Source organism: Polypterus senegalus, chromosome 17, assembly GCF_016835505.1.
Source record: "Polypterus senegalus isolate Bchr_013 chromosome 17, ASM1683550v1, whole genome shotgun sequence".
In the NCBI taxonomy this organism is placed as follows: Eukaryota; Metazoa; Chordata; class Cladistia; order Polypteriformes; family Polypteridae; genus Polypterus; species Polypterus senegalus.
This window is the reverse complement of record NC_053170.1, coordinates 2898208-2918836: the sequence shown is the minus strand read 5'-3', so window position 1 is coordinate 2918836 and position 20629 is coordinate 2898208. Positions and strand designations below refer to the sequence as shown.

At 44.9% G+C, this 20629-nt stretch overlaps 1 protein-coding gene across 2 annotated transcripts in view; it reads left to right on the top strand.

The window, feature by feature from the left end:
• The window catches only part of LOC120517629 (zinc finger protein 281-like), an 83123-nt gene that overhangs the window by 8998 nt on the left and 53496 nt on the right, over window positions 1-20629 (top strand). For both annotated transcript variants that reach the window (XM_039740049.1, XM_039740048.1), the window contains exon 2: window positions 19584-19987. In XM_039740049.1, the coding sequence (XP_039595983.1) occupies window positions 19625-19987 (363 nt within the window). In that variant the 5' untranslated portion in view covers window positions 19584-19624. The remainder of the gene's footprint in view (window positions 1-19583; window positions 19988-20629) is intronic.

Below are 20629 nucleotides of genomic sequence, written 5' to 3'. Positions count from 1 at the left end.
TCGTGGTTTAAAACCCCAGTGACTGCTTGCTTTTCTCTGCGGCATACTGTTTCTGCATCGGTTTCAAATGCCGCACTGACGCGTACAGATTTGTTTACGCAGACCACGTCTTGTAACTAAAAGCAAAGCAAACGTGTTGCCTTCCGCTTAGGGGCAGAGGTGGGTAGAGTAGCCACAAATTGTACTCAAGAGTAGCGTTCCTTCAAAATAATATTACTCAAGTCGAAGTAAAAAGTAGTCCACGAAAAAGTGACTCAAGTAAGAGTAAAAAAGTATTTGGTGAAAAGACTACTCAAGTACCGAGTAACTGATTATAATAAACTAGCCAACCCGCGGCGTACCATACGCCACATAATCAGGCCGGTTTTTTAATGATTTTTAAGCACAGGGAGAAAATCAGCATTTGAAAAATCGGTAATGTAATAAAAGCAACATTGTAACAATGCACGCAACGAAGCAACACACAATCGTCTGTGACTGAAAACTGGCAGCATGTGCCCACCTCCAACTCGTCATTTGAGTCGTTGTCGTTTTTGCACAGTCCAGATGCACCTGGGACTCGCGTAGACTTTCCGTGTTCCTGCAGGAGCATCTAAGAAGACGCACGTTTGTCGTGGATATGAATTGCCGTATGTAGCGAGTAAAACAAATTGGTATGGTGCACGCGGTCGTGCGTTGTAACCGAAAACTCGGTTTTTAAAGACTGCTTACTTCTTGGAGTTGGTGGGTGTGACTCCTTCCTGTGTGCGCCATAGGTGTCTTACTTGTCGGCGGCTTAGTGAATCCACGATCCTTCCGCCGTGTTTTCCTTGGGTGTCTTGCCTTAGTGAATTATATATATAGATGATTTAATTGTTAGAAATGTAATAAGACAGACAAAAATGTAAAATAACTAACAACTTGGCGCGCGTTGGATGACCACAGTTGAATAACTCCATCGTAAGGACCTTTCGTCGGGAGTCTCATTGGCACGCTTTTGCCTCTTTCTTTCGCGATCACGGCGTAATCTGTCTTCTCTCTCTGTAGGGGTTTCAGTTGCCTTTCGTTGTGCAGCAGAGACGCGTCGTTGAGCTAATCTGTGTGAATGCCGAGTGTCCGTTTCTTGCGAGCGACTGTCACGCCTTTGCCTCTTTGCTTGGTGATCACGCTGTAATGTGTCCTCTCTCGCAGCAGCAGGTTTAGTTGCATTTCGGTTCGGCATTGTTCTGTAAGGTCTCTTCCGTACAAGTGCACATGGGTAACTGAAGACGGAAAGGCATAGTGAAACACACGAATTGGAGACCAGGGGAACCATCCGACTCAGACGCGGGGCTCGAAATACTCAAGTGCACGTGTTATTTATTATTACATTTTTTTTTTTTCCCCCAAAAGAGTTGATCCCTGTAAATAGGTAATAGTATATGAACAATATAATCTGTTGTAGGGCGTTAATTAGCGTCACACCGCATAACCTGCAACGCCAGGAGCGCGGTGGACGCTGTAAGGGTAGGTTGTGGTTTCTGTTTCTTTCATTTGATTTCATTTGATCGATTATTTAATAGGCAGAGGGGAGAAGACGTTAATGTGACGCTCTGTCTATTTCTTTACTTTTGTTTTGAAAAGATTTTCGGGAACAGGAAAAATAAAAGAAAAGGGGTAAGAACGGAGGGGGGTAAGCAGGAATTCTGAGAGGGGGCGGACTGGGGCCTTTCTACGTGGCGGCTATACAGCCAAAAGGAACGCGGACACGGACACCGCGCTGGGCTTTTATTATACAGATGTGCAAATTCTGCTATTGAAATAACATCTTTACAAAATAAAGATGCACAAATAACGCAAAGTTCCAAATCTCAGTTTTTCACAGCAAAGCTTTTGAAGCCGATGCCTACAGTAGGTGGCATGTCTGTCTGAACAGTGCAGACCACTTACAGTGACGAGATCTCCTGTACGCTGACCGTCTAATGCTGCGTATTCACTCGCCATCAGAATAGCAGAGCCGATAGAAAATCACATCCGAACAAGGCAGCTTGCGCACGTCCAGCAAGTCTCACTTTACCTCGGCTGTCTGCGCCTGTTTGGTTAACACGTGCTTGTTCTTCACTCAGTCACGTGATGGTTGGCTCTCCTTTTTCATGTACAGTGGAACCTTGGATTGTGAGTAACTTGGCTGGTGAGTGTTTTGCAAGACGAGCTAAAATTTTGAATACATTTTGACTTGATAAACGAGCGAGGCCTTGCAATACGAGTAGTCCGTATACGCTGTGTCTGCCGAGCGTCACGTGATCACAACTGAGCTGATGGTTCTTCTCTGTCTCGCTTGTGATTGTGGGCAATCGTCCGTCGGCGTGCTTCACTCGTATAGAGCGTATACGGTTTACTCCAGCATTGTGACCACGTGTGCTGTGACGTGTCGAGTCCCCATCTTGCACCCCAGAACACGACGCCGAGTCTCGATACTTTAGCGACACCATCATTTATTGTAGCGGGGGTCTGCCGCTCTCCTATACACAGACACGGCAGTCAGGCAGGCTCATGCCCAGGTTAGTGGCCAAGTGCCCTGCGCATTTATAATGTTCCTTGTATCACCCATCAACGGCAGGTGCTTATAGCATGACCGCAATCTTTCCGGATTTGCTTTTACGGCGAAGTGCTACAGCGCTGGGAGCCTGCGGTCGCTTTGGGACGCTGTCCTGCGCGTCGTCCCATTGGGTGAAATCCCACAAGAGTTTAGAAACTCGCTCACACCAGCCATGATTCTTTTCAAAGGTAAAGTGCAGGTTCATTTGTTTTATGTATTTTTTACTTTATCTTTTGTATTCATCATTTTTATATGAATAGTTTCGGGTTGTGGAACGACTCGTCAGAGTTTCCATTATTTCTTATGGGGAGATTCGCTTTCATATACGAGTGCTTTGGATTGCGAGCACGTTTCCGGAACGAGGTTCCATTTGTATTCTTTCTTTCCCTGTCCGCTGTCTGTGAGGAGTTTGTTTGTGGTCATGTGACTGCATGGCTACGTCTGATTGGTGAAAGGGAGTCGTGATTATTGTTGCTACGTCTGATTGGTGAAACAGTCGTGCAGTAGATCCACTGGCGGCTTCTCTCTGGCAAAAATATAGCGTATCTAATGGGGGAAAAAAGTAACGAGTCGAGTTTCGCCCAATGTAGCGGAGTAAGAGTAGCGTTTCTTCTTCACAAATGTACTCAAGTAAAAGTCAAACGTATGGTGCAGTAAAACTACTCTTAGAAGTACAATGTTTTAAAAAGTTACTCAAGTAAATGTAACTCGTTACTTACTACCCACCTCTGCTTTGGGGATTGCATTTCGATTCCAAAGCACGGGATTTCCAGTGCTCTTGTTCGGTTGCGCTCTCACTTCCGACATCCTTGCGGAAAAAAATCATGAATTTGCTGCTGTTCTTGGGACAATTTGGCAGAATCTGTGAGCTGTGTACCATTTGATGTAAAAACCTGAGCGATCGGACAAAACAATTTTAACGGGATTCAGCAGTTGGGCAGCACCAAAATAGCACAATCATTGAACAAACCACAGTAGTAAAGGTTATAATAAGGTGGTCCCGCTGACCAAAAGACCACCTAGACCCCCCCTTCCTACCTCTCATAAGTATCCTTACAGTTGGCATCACAAGTTTCCATACAATTTGTTAATATCTGCTCGCGTTGCCTTTAAATTGTTTAACTTGAGCCAGTCTTCTCGGTGGACCTTCTGGAAGCTTCTTACAATGAGTTGCTGGAATTTTGGCCCATTACTCCAGTCGGAAATGGTTTCACTGGGATAGGTTTGTAGGCCTCTTGGCACACACACCACAGACGTTCAGTCGGATTGAGATCAGGGCTTTGTGACGGCCACTCCAGTACCTTAAGCCATCTTGTCACACCTTTGGAGGTCTGCTTGGGGTCCTTGTCCCTTTGGAAGAGCCATTGGAGGCTGAGCTTCAACTTCCTTGGTGAGCTCTTGAGATGTTGCTGCTGTGTATCTCCCATCATTTTCCTTGCTCATGATGCCATCTAGTGCCCTGCGGTGGGCGAGCGCCCTGCCTGGGGGTTTTTTTCTGCCTTGCACCCTGTGTTGGCTGGGATTGGCTCCAGCAGACCCCCATGACCTTGTAGTTGGGATATAGCAGGTTGGATAATGGATGGATGGATGCCATCTATTTTGTGGTGGTCACCACCCTCACAACATGACACTCCCGCCCCATGCTTGTTCTTTGCTTTGCAGTCCTCGCCTTTTTCCTTCCAAACGTAGCGATGGTCATTATGGCCAAACAGTTCAATGTTGGATTCATTAGAGCAGAGGATGCTTCTCCAGAAAGCCAGATCTTTGTCCCCTTGTGCCATTACAAACTTCAGTCTGGCGCTTTGGAGTGGCGGTGGCTTCTGTGCTGCGTGGCCTTTCAGGTGATGTCAATGTTGGACTTGTTTTACTTGTCTACCTGTGTCCTCCGGCATCTTCACAAAGTCCTCTGCTGCTGTTCTGGGATTGATTTGCACTTTTTGTGCCAAAGGCCCCCCTTTTCTAGGAGACACAAATGCATCTCCTTCCTGAGCGGGATGACGGCTGGGTGGTCCCTTGGTGTTTATACCTGCATATTATTGTTTATACAGATGAACGTGGAACCTTCAGGCGTGTGGAAGTTGTTCCCAAAGATGGAACCACATTTGTGGAGGTCTACTGTTTCTTTTGATTGATTGTTCTGTTATGTCAAGCGAAGAGGCGGTGAGTTTGATGGTCGGCCTAAACACACATCCACATGTTGACTCCACTTAGGCTAATTGGCTATCAGAAGCTAGTTGTCAAATTGCCTAAAGGCCTGGCGTCGTTTTCTGGAATTTTCCAAGCCGTTTAAAGGCCCATTTAACAAAGTGTATGGAGACTTGTGGCCCCCTGGAATTGTGATCTGGTCAAAAAAAAGTGAACATTGGTGGAAAAAGTGACTTTTACCCTGCACAGAGTAGACGTCTTAAACGATATGCCAATGTGTAAATCTGTGGAGGGCCTATAAGGTGACTTTTAAAGAATTCACCCAAAGCTGTAAGTCGTTCCTTATTGGTTCTTTTTTTTTTTTTTTCTTGGCTTCCTCTTAGAATTCAGGGGTCGCCTACTCCAGTCCTGGTGGGCCGCAGTGGCTGCAGGTTTTCATTCTGGCCTTTTTCCTAATCCGTTTCTCTGCTTTTAACTCCTTTTCTCTTCATTTTAATAGCCCTGTTTTTAAGGCTTCAGTCCTCTGAATCAGGGGTCGCCAACTCCAGTCCTGGTGGGCCGCAGTGGCTGCAGGTTTTCATTCTATCCGTTTTCTGAGTGACTGACCTCTTTTTGCTGCTAATTAACTTCTTTTGAACTCATTTTAATTAGATAGATAGAAGCTGGATGATAAACTGGACTGGACTGCCAATACTGATGATCTGTGTAAGAGAGGACAGAGCCGACTAGACTGCAACAGAAGGCTGGCATCCTTCAATATCTGCAATAAGATGCTGCAGATGTTCTATCAGGCGGTTGTGGCGAGTGCCCTCTTCTACGCGGTGGTGTGCTGGGGGGGCAGCATAAAGAAGAGGGACAAACTGGTGAGGAAGGCAGGCTCTATTGTAGGCACAGAGCTGGACAGTTTGACATCTGTGGCAGAGCGACGGGCGCTGAGCAGACTGCTGCCAATCATGGAGAATCAACTGAACAGGATCATCTCCAGACAGAGGAGCAGCTTCAGCGACAGACTGAGGAGACCCCACACTATGCGACTCGGGGGGGTTAAATGTTAACATTATACAAAGTTATTGAATTGACTTGCTCTTCAAGACTCGGACCTCTGAATTGTTTCTTTTTCTTTAATTAGCAGCCAAACAGTAATGAGGTACAAAATGAGCCGAAACATCTGGTGTTCATCATACAATATCTGAAAACCAGTAATGGCGTACGGCACGATAACGTGCAGTGAATACACTTGACTTGTAGCTTTCGTCCTCTTTCGCTGTACGTTTAGCATTCGTCTGCTCAGAGGTTGATGCGCTTGCTGCTTCCTGAGCAGATCTTCTTTTCTCCCCCTTGGCGGCCCTGCGGCTTCTCTTCTTCTGTCAGCATCTTTTCACGTTAAAACTGATTAAGTTAGTTTTTGTGTTGCAATTACTTAGTGAATTTTTCTTCATTTTTCACTTAAGCTGGCACTTCAGTCTTCAATCTGCCTCAAGAACGAGTTAAGATATGAAGAGGGAGGGGAAGTGAGCGCGAAGGTGGTAGGGAATGAGAACGGCGCCCATACGTATGCGCCGCATGGCCGTCCTGCCGAGAGTTGATTCTACAGTAAAATAAAAAGAGTAATAAAAATCATCACCCCACAAGCGGATAGTAGACGTCACGTAGTATACGTGTGCCAAATTTCAGGTCAAGAGGTTTTCGAGTGACAGGTGATTTAAAATCCTGGACAGCCACGGTCGCGTATTTCCATCCATCTATTATCCGACCCGCTATATCCTAACTACAGGGTCACGGGGGTCTGCTGGAGCCAATCCCAGCCAACAGCGTGCGCAAGGCAGGAAACAAACCCCGGGCATGGCGCCAGCCCATCGCAGGGCACACACGCACACCCACCCACACTAAGGACAATTTAGAATCGCCAATCCACCTAACCTGCATGTCTTTGGACTGTGGGAGGAAACCCACGCAGACACGGGGAGAACATGCAAACTCCACGCAGGGAGGACCTGGGAAGTGAACCCGGGTGTCCTAACTGCGAGGCAGCAGCGCTACCCACGATGCCCCGTGCCGCCCGTCGCGTATAATAGAAGAAGATGAAGAAAAGTGAAGGTCTCAGGAATGTCGATCTGCTCTTAGAAAAGAGAAAATCCACAATGTCAGACATGTCTGCTATTGCACAATGAGAGCAGCGACAGGCCACGGAATTAAGGAACGAGTTTAATTAACAAGAATCGGAGCCTAATTAAGCAGCTGGTTGGAGTTTGAGGCCCTGACTTAGGTGGTCTTCAATTGGCTCCCTCACATCACATGTCATTTCTGTTTGGCTGTCATTTAAGGAAAGAAATGGAGCAATTCAGAGGAACGGTGACGAGATTCAGGAGAACAAATCTTTAATTTAAAATGAATTCACAAGAAGTTAATTAGCAGCAAAAACAGGGCACTCAATTAAGAAAAAGGGTTAGAAGGAAAACCTGCAGCCACGGTGGTCCTCCAGGACCGGACTTGGCGACCCCTGCTCTGAATTGATTCGTTTCTTCATTTAACAGAAATGAGACGTGAAACCAGATGACCGGCTAAACTGGGGCTTCAAACTCCAACCAATCACTTAAAGAGAAGCTGATTCTTGGTGTTAATTGAGCTCGTTATTTAATTTCATGGCCTGTTGCTGCTCTCATTCTGCCACATTTCCAAAACTCTGACGGCGTTCTTAGAAAAAACAGAAGAATCAAAAGTGTTTTGGTGACCTGAGAGATCAGCCTTACCGAGACCTTCACCTTTCTTTATTTTCAGGTAATGTGGTGAGCTGGTTGTGTGGCAGCTCGTTTTGTGTCTCATTATTGTTTGGCTGCTAATTAAGGAAAAAGAAACAAGGGGCGGAGTCAAGTTAATTAAAACTAGATAGATGGGTACGTGAAAGGCACTATATAATAGATAAATATGTGAAAGGCACTATATGATAGATATGTGAAAGGCACTATATAATAGATACGTGAAAGGCACTATATAATAGATACGTGACAGGCACTATATAATAGATAGGTGAAAGGCACTATATAATAGATACAGCAGCAGCATACTGATAAAGAACAATATTAAAGAGTGATAACAATGCAGGTATAACAGACAATAACTTTGTATAATGTTAACGTTTACCCCCCGAGTCGCATAGTGTGGGGTCTTTTCAGTTCAGTCTGTCAGTGGAGCAGGACGGTGACAGCAGTCTGTCGCTGAAGCTGCTCCTCTGTCTGGAGATGATCCTGTTCAGTGGATTCTCCATAATTGACCGGAGTCTGCTCAGCGCCCGTCGCTCTGCCACAGATGTCAAACTGTCCAGCTCTGTGCCTACAATAGAGCCTGCCTTCCTCACCAGTTTGTCCTTCTTCTTTATGCTGCCTCCCCAGCACACCACCGCGTAGAAGAGGGCGCTCACCACAACCGTCTGGTAGAACATCTGCAGCATCTTATTGCAGATGTTGAAGGACGCCAGCCTTCTAAGGAAGTATAGGCAATTAGCGGGAAAAAGTGGTCACTAATTAAGAAAACGGTTAGAATGAAAAACCTGCAGCTACTGTGGCCCTCCAGGACCAGAGTTCGGCACCCCTGTCATTCAGACCCCCTACCTTCATTCAGACATCACAGGCTGCAGAGCTTTAATCGGGCGGTGGTGCGCTGAACCGGAAAAGTAAAGATTCACCGAAGAGAGGGATCATTCTAGCCATGTCTGGGGTGTTAAAGAGTAGAACTAAATGGAAGCTACAAAGAAGCAAATGTTGGAAAAAAAGTCGGGGTTTAGGAGTTTCTAGACACGAAACGGTATGATCGGACGCAATCAGAACTTAGCGGGTAAAATCGACCCACAGGCCCACCGCACCGACTCCAACATGATTAGGACCTCACAGTGATCAGGAGAGAAGTGGGGTGGCGTGGTGCACCAGGGAGGCTGGTGGGTTTTGAGTTCTGCACTTCAGAACGGTTTTGGTATTGACGTCTGAAAGCTGGCATCGATACCAGAGCCTAAATTTTAGTACCAATTCAACACTGTCCTACACAAACACCGAGTGCCATCAAGCAGGGCACAAGTGCAGATCCTTAACCTTCACTGCAATCTCAACCCGTGTGTGCCAACTTGAGTGTGCGTTACCAGGCCGAATATTCTATGGCAGGGGTCTCCAGTCCTGGAGAGCGGCTGCAAGTCTTCATTCTAACTCTTTTCTTAATTAGTGACCAGTTTTTGCTGCTAATTCACTCTTTCCCTTTATTTTAATTGAGACTCTGACCGCTGAATTGATATTTTTTTCCTTAAACGGCACCTAAACATAAACTTGATGTGAGGTGAGGGAGCCAACAGATGAGCAACTAAGTTGGGGCCTCAAACTCCAACCGACTCGCTTCATTCAGTTTCTTAACTTGAAGCCAATTCTCGTTGCTAATTAAACCCGTTCTTTAATTCCATGGCGCTCATTCTGCCATGGCAGACATTTTGTTTTTTTTTTCTTCAGAGCGCTGGCTGTCAAAATGTTTTGTGGACCTGAGCAGATCAGCATTACTGAGGCCTTCACCTTTCTTTGTTCACAGTTATTGTGTGATGGACGCAGGTGGTTGTTTATCTGTTGGTTCATTTTGTGTCTTAATATGGTTGGGTTGCTAATTAAGGATAAAAGAAATACCGTATCTACCCGCGGAGAAGTTCTCCCTGTGATCTTTGTCGGTTCATTGGAGTCTTGATTGTCACGTTCACGGAGTACAGGGAACATTCTCACTTGCACGTGCTGCTCCGGCGCCATCACCGGTGACTAGAAGCGCCTCACCTTGTGACATCTGCAGTCTTAGGTGTTGAGTCACGCGTCTGAGCCCGCCGACTCGGCCTGGCCGTCTGTTGAGTCACATCGTTACGGTGGCCAGTGGGTGACACGCGCATACTGTACCCTTGAGTCATTCAGTGCGTTTATATGCGCACACATAACACGGTTATGGCAGAAGAAGATGGTTTTCTTAATAATCGGCAGTTTGCATGCGTGAGTCCGACTTTGTCTACCTTGCATTTAAGTTCTCCCGTGGATAATTTGGAGCTTGACTTCACCGTATGATTTCTGGTATTTTATAATATTGGTCGTATAAATTGAATGCGGAAAACTCCTGCTATTGGTCCAAGAGATTACGATATGCTAACGCCCACCTGAGAGAGGAAACCCGGAGCACACGGCCTTTTTTTTTTTTCTATGTATTGTGACCACACGGTAAGACCCAAACTATTCTGAAGCGACGTTTGCACTGATTTGTGTTTTTCTGTATCTCACACCCTCATACACCTTTATTGTAAGAGCGTCCCTTATCTACGATCAGGAGAAAATATGAAGGTGGCTTTAACTTTAAAAGTTGTTGGAAGGGGTGAAAGAAATTGGAAACTGAGCTGCTGCAACAAAATTCGATGTGTGTGAGAAACTGGTGAGAGATTGGAGGAAGCAGGAAGATGTAAAAAAAAAAAAAAAAATTAAATAAATTTAAGTGTCGCATTTTTTTTTATCGCATTTAGATAAAACCTTCGACTCCAACTCCTTAGTTTCCGGTACTTCTCACTCCGACTCCTCTGTATTTAATATGCTAATGTGTTTTCCATGTTGATTGAAGGAAGGCAACATAAACGTCGTCATTTAACCACAGAACTGCTGGCTAGGACGCCGACTCTCTACCGTATTGGCCAGTTTGAACCCCTGAACACCCATCAGGCCATAGCACACACCTCCACCTCCATCATTACACGTGTTAAACACATTAGACCTGAAATCAAATGAAAACACTTCTCGTAATGTACCCTAATTCAGATTACGAAAGTCAGGTTGTATATTCACATACTCGTAGTAACACAGCTATGCACTGGGCTTTATTCTTACATCAGAGAAGTACTTACTGTATTTAGGGCTATTGTTTGTGAAATGGGACATTTATTACTTGATGATTTTTTTTCATTACAATTTAAATTTATTCGGAGTCGTTTCGTTTTTGCCAACTCCGACCCTGACTTCACGTGCCCAAAATTGTCTCCGACTCCACAGCCCTAGTGTTTTTGAATTGGCGTATAAGTTGGGATCTGATTTTATGATCGCTTTTTTTTGGGTTTCAAGACCTGACTTATATGTGAGTGTATACGGTACTTTGGAGTCGTCCGGGTTCGTCTTCCATTGAGTGATGGATGGTGTGATCAGACACTGATGGACCTCCACCTTGGAGTTTAGCTTGAATCTCCTTGGACATTGTCCTTGGCTTGTTGTCCCAAACACGGTCCTGTGGCCCCCTTGTGGCTGCAGGTTTTGGTCACATGGTTTACTTTGAGTCGGGTAACTCCTCCCCCAGCCCTAATCTTAACCCTCGTGTCACCAGACGCATATATAAATAAAGCAGTGTTTCCCAAACTGTGGCTGCAGGTTTTTGTTCCAACCCGCTTCTGGTTTTAATTGGACTCCTGGGCTAATTAAGTGATGTGTTATTTCCCAAGTTCTGTGTTTTGGGAACGGAATAGAAATTAGAAAAGTAAGTTTGGTAAAATGTGTGTATATATACAGTGGTGTGAAAAGCTATTTGCCCCCTTCCTGATTTCTTATTCTTTTGCATGTTTGTCACACAAAATGTTTCTGACCATCAAACACATTTAACCTTTAGTCAAATATAACACAAGTAAACACAAAATGCAGTTTTTAAATGATGGGTTTTATTATTTAGGGAGAAAAAAAAAATCCAAACCTACATGGCCCTGCGTGAAAAAGTAATTGCCCCCTGAACCTAATAACCGGTTGGGCCACCCTTAGCAGCAATAACTGCAATCAAGCGTTTGCCATAACTTGCAATGAGTCTTTTTCAGCGCTCTGGAGGAATTTTGGCCCACTCATCTTTGCAGAATTGTTGTAATTCAGCTTTATTTGAGGGTTTTCTAGCATGAACGCCTTTTTAAGGTCATGCCATAGCATCTCAATTGGATTCAGGTCAGGACTTTGACTAGGCCACTCCAAAGTCTTCATTTTGTTTTTCTTCAGCCATTCAGAGGTGGATTTGCTGGTGTGTTTTGGGTCATTGTCCTGTTGCAGCACCCAAGATCGCTTCAGCTTGAGTTGACGAACAGATGGCCGGACATTCTCCTTCAGGATTTTTTGGTAGACAGTAGAATCCATGGTTCCATCTATCACAGCAAGCCTTCCAGGTCCTGAAGCAGCAAAACAACCCCAGACCATCACACTACCACCACCATATTTTACTGTTGGTATGATGTTCTTTTTCTGAAATGCTGTGTTCCTTTTACGCCAGATGTAACGGGACATTCAACTTTTGTCTCATCAGTCCACAAGGTATTTTCCCAAAAGTCTTGGCAATCATTGAGATGTTTCTTAGCAAAATTGAGACGAGCCCTAATGTTCTTTTTGCTTAACAGTGGTTTGCGTCTTGGAAATCTGCCATGCAGGCCGTTTTTGCAGGCCAGTCTCTTTCTTATGGTGGAGTCGTGAACACTGACCTTAATTGAGGCAAGTGAGGCCTGCAGTTCTTTAGACGTTGTCCTGGGGTCTTTGTGACCTCTCGGATGAGTCGCCTCTGCGCTCTTGGGGTCATTTTGGTCGGCCGGCCACTCCTGGGAAGGTTCACCACTGTTCCATGTTTTTGCCATTTGTGGATAATGGCTCTCACTGTGGTTCGCTGGAGTCCCAAAGCTTTAGAAATGGCTTTATAACCTTTACCAGACTGATAGATCTCAATGACTTCTGTTCTCATTTGTTCCTGAATTTCTTTGGATCTTGGCATGATGTCTAGCTTTTGAGGTGCTTTTGGTCTACTTCTCTGTGTCAGGCAGCTCCTATTGAAGTGATTTCTTGATTGAAACAGGTGTGGCAGTAATCAGGAAATTGAACTCAGGTGTGATACACCACAGTTAGGTGATTTTTGAACAAGGGGGCAATTACTTTTTCACACAGGGCCATGTAGGTTTGGATTTTTTTTCTCCCTAAATAATAAAAACCATCATTTAAAAACTGCATTTTGTGTTTACTTGTGTTATATTTGACTAATGGTTAAATGTGTTTGATGATCAGAAACATTTTGCGTGACAAACATGCAAAAGAATAAGAAATCAGGAAGGGGGCAAATAGTTTTTCACACCACTGTGTGTATATAGATATATAGATATATAGATATATAGATATAGATATATATAGATATATATATATATATGTGTGTATATGTGTATGTATATATTAAAATATTCTTGATTTTCATTCTACTTTTCTAGGTTTTCTAATTGTTTAATTAACCCTTTATTTACTAATCAGTGGGTCTGATGCTAAAACACTTGTAGCCTTTGAGTACTCCATGTTGTTTGCCTGGCAGTCTGCTCGCCTCATTTTTAATTGTCATTAATAAGATTCAACGGAGGGGAAAAACTGCACAGAGAAAGGGCAAAAAATAATGAAATCAGCAAAAGAGAGTTAAGGATTTAAATCAGTGATGGCGAACCATTTAGAAACCAAGTGCCCAAACTGCAATCCAAAACCCACTTATTTATCGCAAAGTGCCAACATGGCAATTTAACCCGAATACCACCTAAAACTGAACACCAGCATAACCAAGGAGCTGGTGGTGGATTTTAGGAGGCCCAGGCCCCTCATGGACACCATGATCATCAGAGGTGAGTGTGTGCAGAGGGTACAGACCTTTAAATACCTGGGAGTGCAGCTGGATGATAAATTGGACTGAACTGCCAATCCTGATGCTCTGTCTGTCTGTCTATCTACTGAGCTTTTAGTTTAGAAAAGCAACTCATACATTAACATCTTTTGTCTTAAAAGAAAAACATAATAACAGAGCTTTCAATGATACAAACAACTTTATGTTGAAAAGTAAAAGTTTGCATTCGGTATGCTTTTGAACAATTAATGTGCTTTTTGCTGTTGTATGCATGCTGATAATTTGTCTAACCTTGGCTCATACTTTGTAAGTTTAAGAGCAACACATGCAGCACTCAGGTCATCTGTTAGTCTGTTTCTGGTGTCAGATTTGATTTAATTTAAAGCTCAAAACAGCTGCGCACAAACATAAGATGTTCCAAACAAAGTAAGGAAAGCAATCTCAAGTGCCTTCATTGACTTAAGATTATTTGGCAGAGAATTCCACACTTTAAGGATTTCATTTTCATAACTAACTGTGCTGTCCTTTGTCATCCCTTCGATCCTCTCAAGTGTTTCACGCAGGTCTTCCCTATTAAGCTCCGCCCCCAAAGCTTCCATTATATATTACGGGTCGTGGATCAGGTGTGGCGATTAGCAACTCCCGGCAATAATTACAGATGCGGACGACTCTTCACCTGTGCGCTTAAGCGAGGACTGCCCACATCACAAAGCTCCCGGAAACCGCTCCGACCACTCTACCATAACCCCCTTTAAGCCGCGAGTGCGGCAATTATCTGTTAAAACTGGCCTTTTCAATTTTGAGCTGTGGACCCGCTATACCACATCCCCTCCAACCCCACCACGGGAATCACAGACTCAAAAGGCTGCAGTCCGTGCCGCACCCTCAAGCAGCATGTGTGCCGCCCGCCTTACCCCAGACAGGAGAGGAAGGACGCGCTCCCATTGGGCTGCTGGGCAGAGGGGCGGGTGATGTGAGAAAAGTCCTCCGGCGCGTGAAGAGGGGGAGCGGTGAGGGGAGCAGCCCGGCCCTGCATTCCTCTGGCTTTATAGTAACGAACTCTGTGCTCGGGCGACGGCGCGCGTGCCCCCTTTGGCACGCGTGCCATAGGTTCGCCACCACTGATTTAAATCAACAGCAAAAGCAGAAATATTTCTAGAACATTTATAAATGTGAAAATCACGCTGCTGTGCTTTTCTGAATGTAGAATTAAAGAAAAATAATCCGAGCTAATTAAATGAGCTGAGTGCTATCGGGTGTTGTCACTGATTAGGAATCTGGTTGGAACAAAGCCCTGCTGTCACAGAGTGCCCACCAGGACCGAGGGTGGGAAACACTGGTCTGCCAAACTCGCCAGCCTTCTGTGGTCGTGTCCAGAGGGGTTGGCTGCATTTCTGTGTGGCCCGTCCGCTTCTTCATCACATTTGCAACTGTTGTCACAGGAACCTCGAGGGCTGCTTGTAGATGGTGGTCTTCTAGCCTTTGCCTTTCTCATGCTGGTCTGTCGTTTTCTTTCTGATCGCCTCACACAACTCTCTGCTTTGCTTTCTCTGGTCCCCCACCTTTAGTGTTGAGGACACACGATGACACCAAATGGCGCAGTGACGACTTGTCTCCATTTAAGTTAGCTGAATGACTGACTGCACGATTAGAAACACGAAAACGGCCAAATCGCTCAAGTCCCATTAACTGATGATCTTTTCTGAGGCATCCCGACAGAAGTGTGCAGGCCATTTTACATGATCTTCATAGAATACTCAACACTTGATCTGCTGTGACGCTTGCTGTGCTGCACTTGATGACCTCTTAGAGGCGTGCAGGGACACAGGGGACGATTGCTTTTCATTTCATCACTGCTCAGGGGGCATGCAATGCTTTTTTTTTTTTTTTTCTTTGAGCTGTAAGGATGCCAACAATGTGTCCCCGTCTGTTGTCATGTGGCACTGGCATCTGTTTTCTTGTGACCGTTCACTCCGTGACCTCGTGTTTGCTTTGGGGACAGTCCGTTCTGTCGGTATTTGTTTTGGCCAGACTCCCAGTTTGTATTTTTTTCCGTGGCCCCCTTCTCGTGGATCGTGTTGTCCGTCCCGACAGAGAACTCCGACTTGGTGTTTCTGTCACGTTCTTTTTCTGTCCCTTGTGCTTTATATCCATTCAGATTTACTTCACATGGAGTCCATCCACAAACATCCGGGCCTGCCCAGCTTGTATGTTAAACAGGAACGACTTGTGTGGTGTTTTTTTTTTTTTGTCATTTTGGTTTGAATGACCAAACTTGAACAAAGCAATCTGAGCAGACTGGAATGGATGGCAGAGCCTTGGAAATGAAAGCGACATTTTTATTTATTTATTTATTTATTTTAAGGAAGTGTTGTCCCCATCACTGTGGACTAAGCCTGAACTGCTGCGCCGTCATGGCGGGTGCCCGGGGATTGAGACCACAAGGTTTGCTATTCGGCTCCACCCTGCACTTCAACTTTTTAAAACAAAATGCTCGGAATCCGCGGCCTCGGCACTCGCAGTGCGCCCTGGAGCGATGTCGACCGTAGGAAAGCATTTGAGCAGTTCGGTGTCGTTTGTGGGCTCCGTGTTTGAACTGATGTTTAAATGAACAGCAAACACTCGGGCATCGCCACTGGTTTGTTTTGTCAATAGGGCTCCTTCTCCATATGTGACAACTTTGAAGGGATCAGGCCTTTAAATCCGTTTTTCCTGTACGTGACCAGCCTCTAGTGTCGCATTTCCGCAGATCCGTTCAGAAACGGCGGCGCTTTGCTCCAGTAAAGGAATTTGAATTGTGATGTTAGGTCAGTGTGTCCTCTTGTAATCGACATCCCTTACATATGCCATGTGTGTGTGCGCCCGCATCACGCTGGCACACCAAGCAGTTGTCAGGAATTCTGTGTCCTCCTCGTTGAAATGTGTGTGTGCTTATTTCTCCATATCTGAGCCACACAAATCTTTATAGCGGCCGTCAGCAGCTGCCCGTCAGTTGTAGTTATTGTGGAGGCACAGTTGCCAATAGAAACGCTGACAGCTTGTAATTATGGGAAGCATTTTATTGTCTTGGGAAGCACGGTGGCGCAGTGGGTAGCCTCGCAGTAAGGAGTCCTGGGTTCGCTTCCCGGGTCCTCCCTGCGTGGAGTTTGCATGTTCTCCTCGTGTCTGCGTGGGTTTCCTCCCACAGTCCAAAGACATGCAGGTGAGGTGGATTGACGATCTTAAACTCGCACTATTGATCCAAACGATTACGATATGCTAACGCCCACCGGCGACAGTAACCACGGGGCGCACGACCTCTTTGTTTCTATGTATTGTGTCTACGTGACCACACGGTAAGACCCGAACTATTCCGAAGCGACGTTTGCACCGATTTGTGTTTTTTGTATCTCGTACACCTTTAGCGTAAGAGCCTCCCCTATCTACGACGGAGCGTTCGATCAGAAGAAAATATGAAGCTGGTTTTAAATTAAAAGTCATTGAAGTAGCGAAAGAAATTGGAAAGTGCGCTGCTGCAACAAAATTCAGTGTGTCTGAGAAACTGGGGCGAGATCGGAGGAGGCCAAAAAAAAAATAATGAAGTGTTGTATTTTTGAACGGTTGTAAAAGTCGGGGTCTGATTTTATGATTTATTTTTCGGGTTTCAAGACCCCAACTTGTATGCAAGTATATACGGTATGTATTTTAAGGAAATTTTATTTTAGTATGTTTGTGGTTACTGAACAGTAAGCTTGTGGAATTGAACTGACGTATTGTATGATTATAAAAATACATCTAGTATATACGTATATATATGTGTGTATGTGTATATATATATATATATATATATATTTATATATATATATATATATATATTATATATATATATATATATATATATATTATTTATATATTTATTTATATATATATATATATATATTTATTTATATATTTATTATATATATATATATATATATATATATATATATATATATATATATATATATATATATATATATATATATATATATATATATATATATATATATATATATATATATATATATTTATATATATATATATATATTTATTTATATATATATATATATATATATATATATATATTTATTTATTTATATATATATATATATATATATATATATTTATATATATATATATATATATATATATTTATTTATGTACAGGTTGTCCCCAGGTTACAGACTTACGAGCAGGGCGGCGGCCGTGGCGCATGCGCCTCAGTAACTACGGCTCCGTCATCGTCGGCCTGGGGATGCTGGAGGGGAGAGATTTTGCTGCTCGCACTGTGTAGTGTCCCTCGGGCTAGCGGTGACCCGTGGTCCATAGTCACCGGGGCCACAGCTATTGCTCGTGTGCAGGACGGAGGCTTGATGGGGTGGTTTGCTGCCGCAGCTACTGCACCAGACTGGACGCAAGCTGGATAGAACCGAGTGGGGAGTTCCACTGCCCGCCCACCGCACACGGCTGCCCCGTTTGTTCTTGGTGGGCGGGTGGTGATGCTGCAAGCGGTGACCCGGTTGTGGCTGAACGGAGGCCATTGAGGGTGGGGGGTAGCGTTGTAGGGTGGCTACCTGTTGAACGGGGGCGGTAGTGGGCGGCGATTCACTGCCCACCTTTGGCCGCACCCTGTTTGTTCTCGGTGGGTGGACACTGCGGGCAGGATACTTTAGTGGAGGTGACCCACCACTAACTAACCCTAACCGCCCCTCGCTGCCCCCCTTCATTCTCAATAGCAAGCCTGTTTGTAGTGTTACATACATAGCAGGAAGTTGTCGCTCGTCAGTACATCAGACGTGTTGATGACGGGTGCCTTCCTGCTATGATAGCGTGAGCAGCGCTGTGCAGAAGAGCTCATCTTAACCTTTGGTCTTCACCCTTCAACAGTGGGCCCAACAGAGCAGAGTCCCATTTTGGCATTGACGGGATTCGAACCTGCAATCTTCCGATTGCCAGTGCAGATCCCTAACCTTGGAGCCACCACTCTACCCTTATAAGTAGAGTAAATACATAATAATTTAATTAAAATATAGTAAGATGTACGGGCACTCACCAGTGATGAATGATATTGATGATGATGATGTTCAAACCATCCCTTACTGGCTTGAAGGTCTTCAGGCTCCGGTGCTGTTGATGGCCCCGGTTGCGGTTCTTTGGTACCTTCTACATTGTCTCCTGTAGTGAACTGCTGGCACAGTTTCCATGCTTTCTCCCGGATGATGTTACCGTCCAAGGGGATGTTCTTCTTCCTGCAGTCGGTGATCCACAATGCCAAGGCAGATTCCATCCTGACGATATTTTTATTCCTGACGGTCGTTACCTTTTCGGCGCTATCACAGAAACTTACAGATATGGTACTCCAGATTGCTGCTTTGTTCTTCTTTATGTGGCATACGGTGCTTTCATTAATGCCATAGTGGAGCGCTACTGCAGCAATAACGTTTTAGTTCTCGGAGCAAATCCCGGAGTTCAGCCTTCTCCTGGAGTGTTTTAAACTTCTTCCAGAAGCCTCAGAAAGTGCAGGGCGATTCGGCGTCATCGTATGCGTTTAAGAATAACAAAATGGAAAACACGAGGACACTCAGCTGGAGACGCGTCACAGGGCAGCAGTCAATCGGCAGCAAGGAGAAACGAATAATTGGCTACTTTCACCATCCCAAACTGCGTGTCCCTCAGCGGTTGCTTCCTGTTCTCTCTACAGCACGGTATTGCTACAAAAAAAAGGCGTAAAAAATTGCGGAGGATATTTGCGCTTTCCGCTAACAGTTAAAAGTTAGGTTCTAAGGAAAAATCCGCGAATGACTGAGCCCGCAAACCCTGAACCGCATCTTCGCGGGGGTCTACTGTAATCGAACGTCATCCTGTGTGACTGCTGTTAGGGGAAGCCAAGAGTCGAGATCAGCTTCGGGGCGTCCGCTTTATATTACTGACCAGGTGATAGAATGTTCTCTTGATGGGGGGTCCTTAGCTTAAATTTGGGGAAGCCCTGAAATGAAAGGACCATCGACATCCTCATGCAGTCGCATCTCTGATAAGAAATTCCGAGCCCCCTGGTCTTTGTCCGCTCTGAATATTTAGGAAGTTTGTAATCCGCATGCCAAGTGCTCTTTGGGCCTTTGTGTTTATTGTGTTCCCTGATCCTGGTTTGTGTGCTCCGGCGGGCCTACTTGTCTAATGTCTTGTTTTTTCTTCCTTTTTTTTTTTCTGTCAGGATATTTTCCGTTGGCTTCAGTTAATTTTGTGGCATCAGTCATGAGTATTATTCAAGACAAACTTGGCAACGAGTTCCTTCGGAATGGTGGCATGGAGCCCAACTTTCCACCAGGTATGATCATGTTCAGCCACCTCCCTCCAGTGACCAGCTTTGCACGCATCGCTGCGGGGTCTGTCATGCATGACTTGCCTCAGGAGATGGTCCTCAAGAAGGAGCGCAACTCTCCCATTGAAAAGACGTCCATGGACTTCATCCAGACGATGGGCATCAAGCAAGAAAAGATGACTGAGCACGATTACAGGGTACCGCTGTACGGCAGTTCTGTCAAGAATCCTGATCTTCTGGAAGTGTCGCTCCGAAATCCAAATTTGTTAATACAAGACCTGAGCATCGGCAGAGAGGTAAGCTTTGGTTTTATGTATTATGTCGGTGGGCATTTGAATTGTCAGTAAAAGCCGTTCTTGTGATTCTCCTTCAGCACACCAGAGAAACATCTGACACAAAGATCTAAGAACACTGACGCAGCAGACTTTGTGGGTCCTCCTCAGACCTTTTGGCCACCACTGTACACGTGTCACACTGTTAGAAACTTCAGCTTTTTAAATTTCCTTCTTTGTTTTTGAAATTCGTAGATATCGTAGATTTACTCAGGCCGTATGAAGGTGCAGGATCAGTCACCCGTATCCCCCTCTCGGATTTTTCGATCATTTCTTTTTTTTCGTTTCTGTTGTTGTTGCTCCTCGTTGTACCTTCTTTGGTGTTGTGCTTACCGCTCTGGCGTTCTTTGGAGCCATTATGATTTAGTAAAAAGCACCAAATAATCACGGAATAACAGAAATGTCCCGGGCAACGTAAGGAACGTTGTTTACAAAGCACTGGGCGACGCCACACTTAACGTTTTAAGGGGTTGTTTACGACGCGGAAGGTGCCCGTGTGATCGGAACGGGTTTACTTCTTGGGGCGTTCTTCGGGATTTCGGTCGTGTTCTGATGCATTTTTGGGCCGCAAAATACCGGTTGTGCTGCGGGCTGTACGTGCATGCG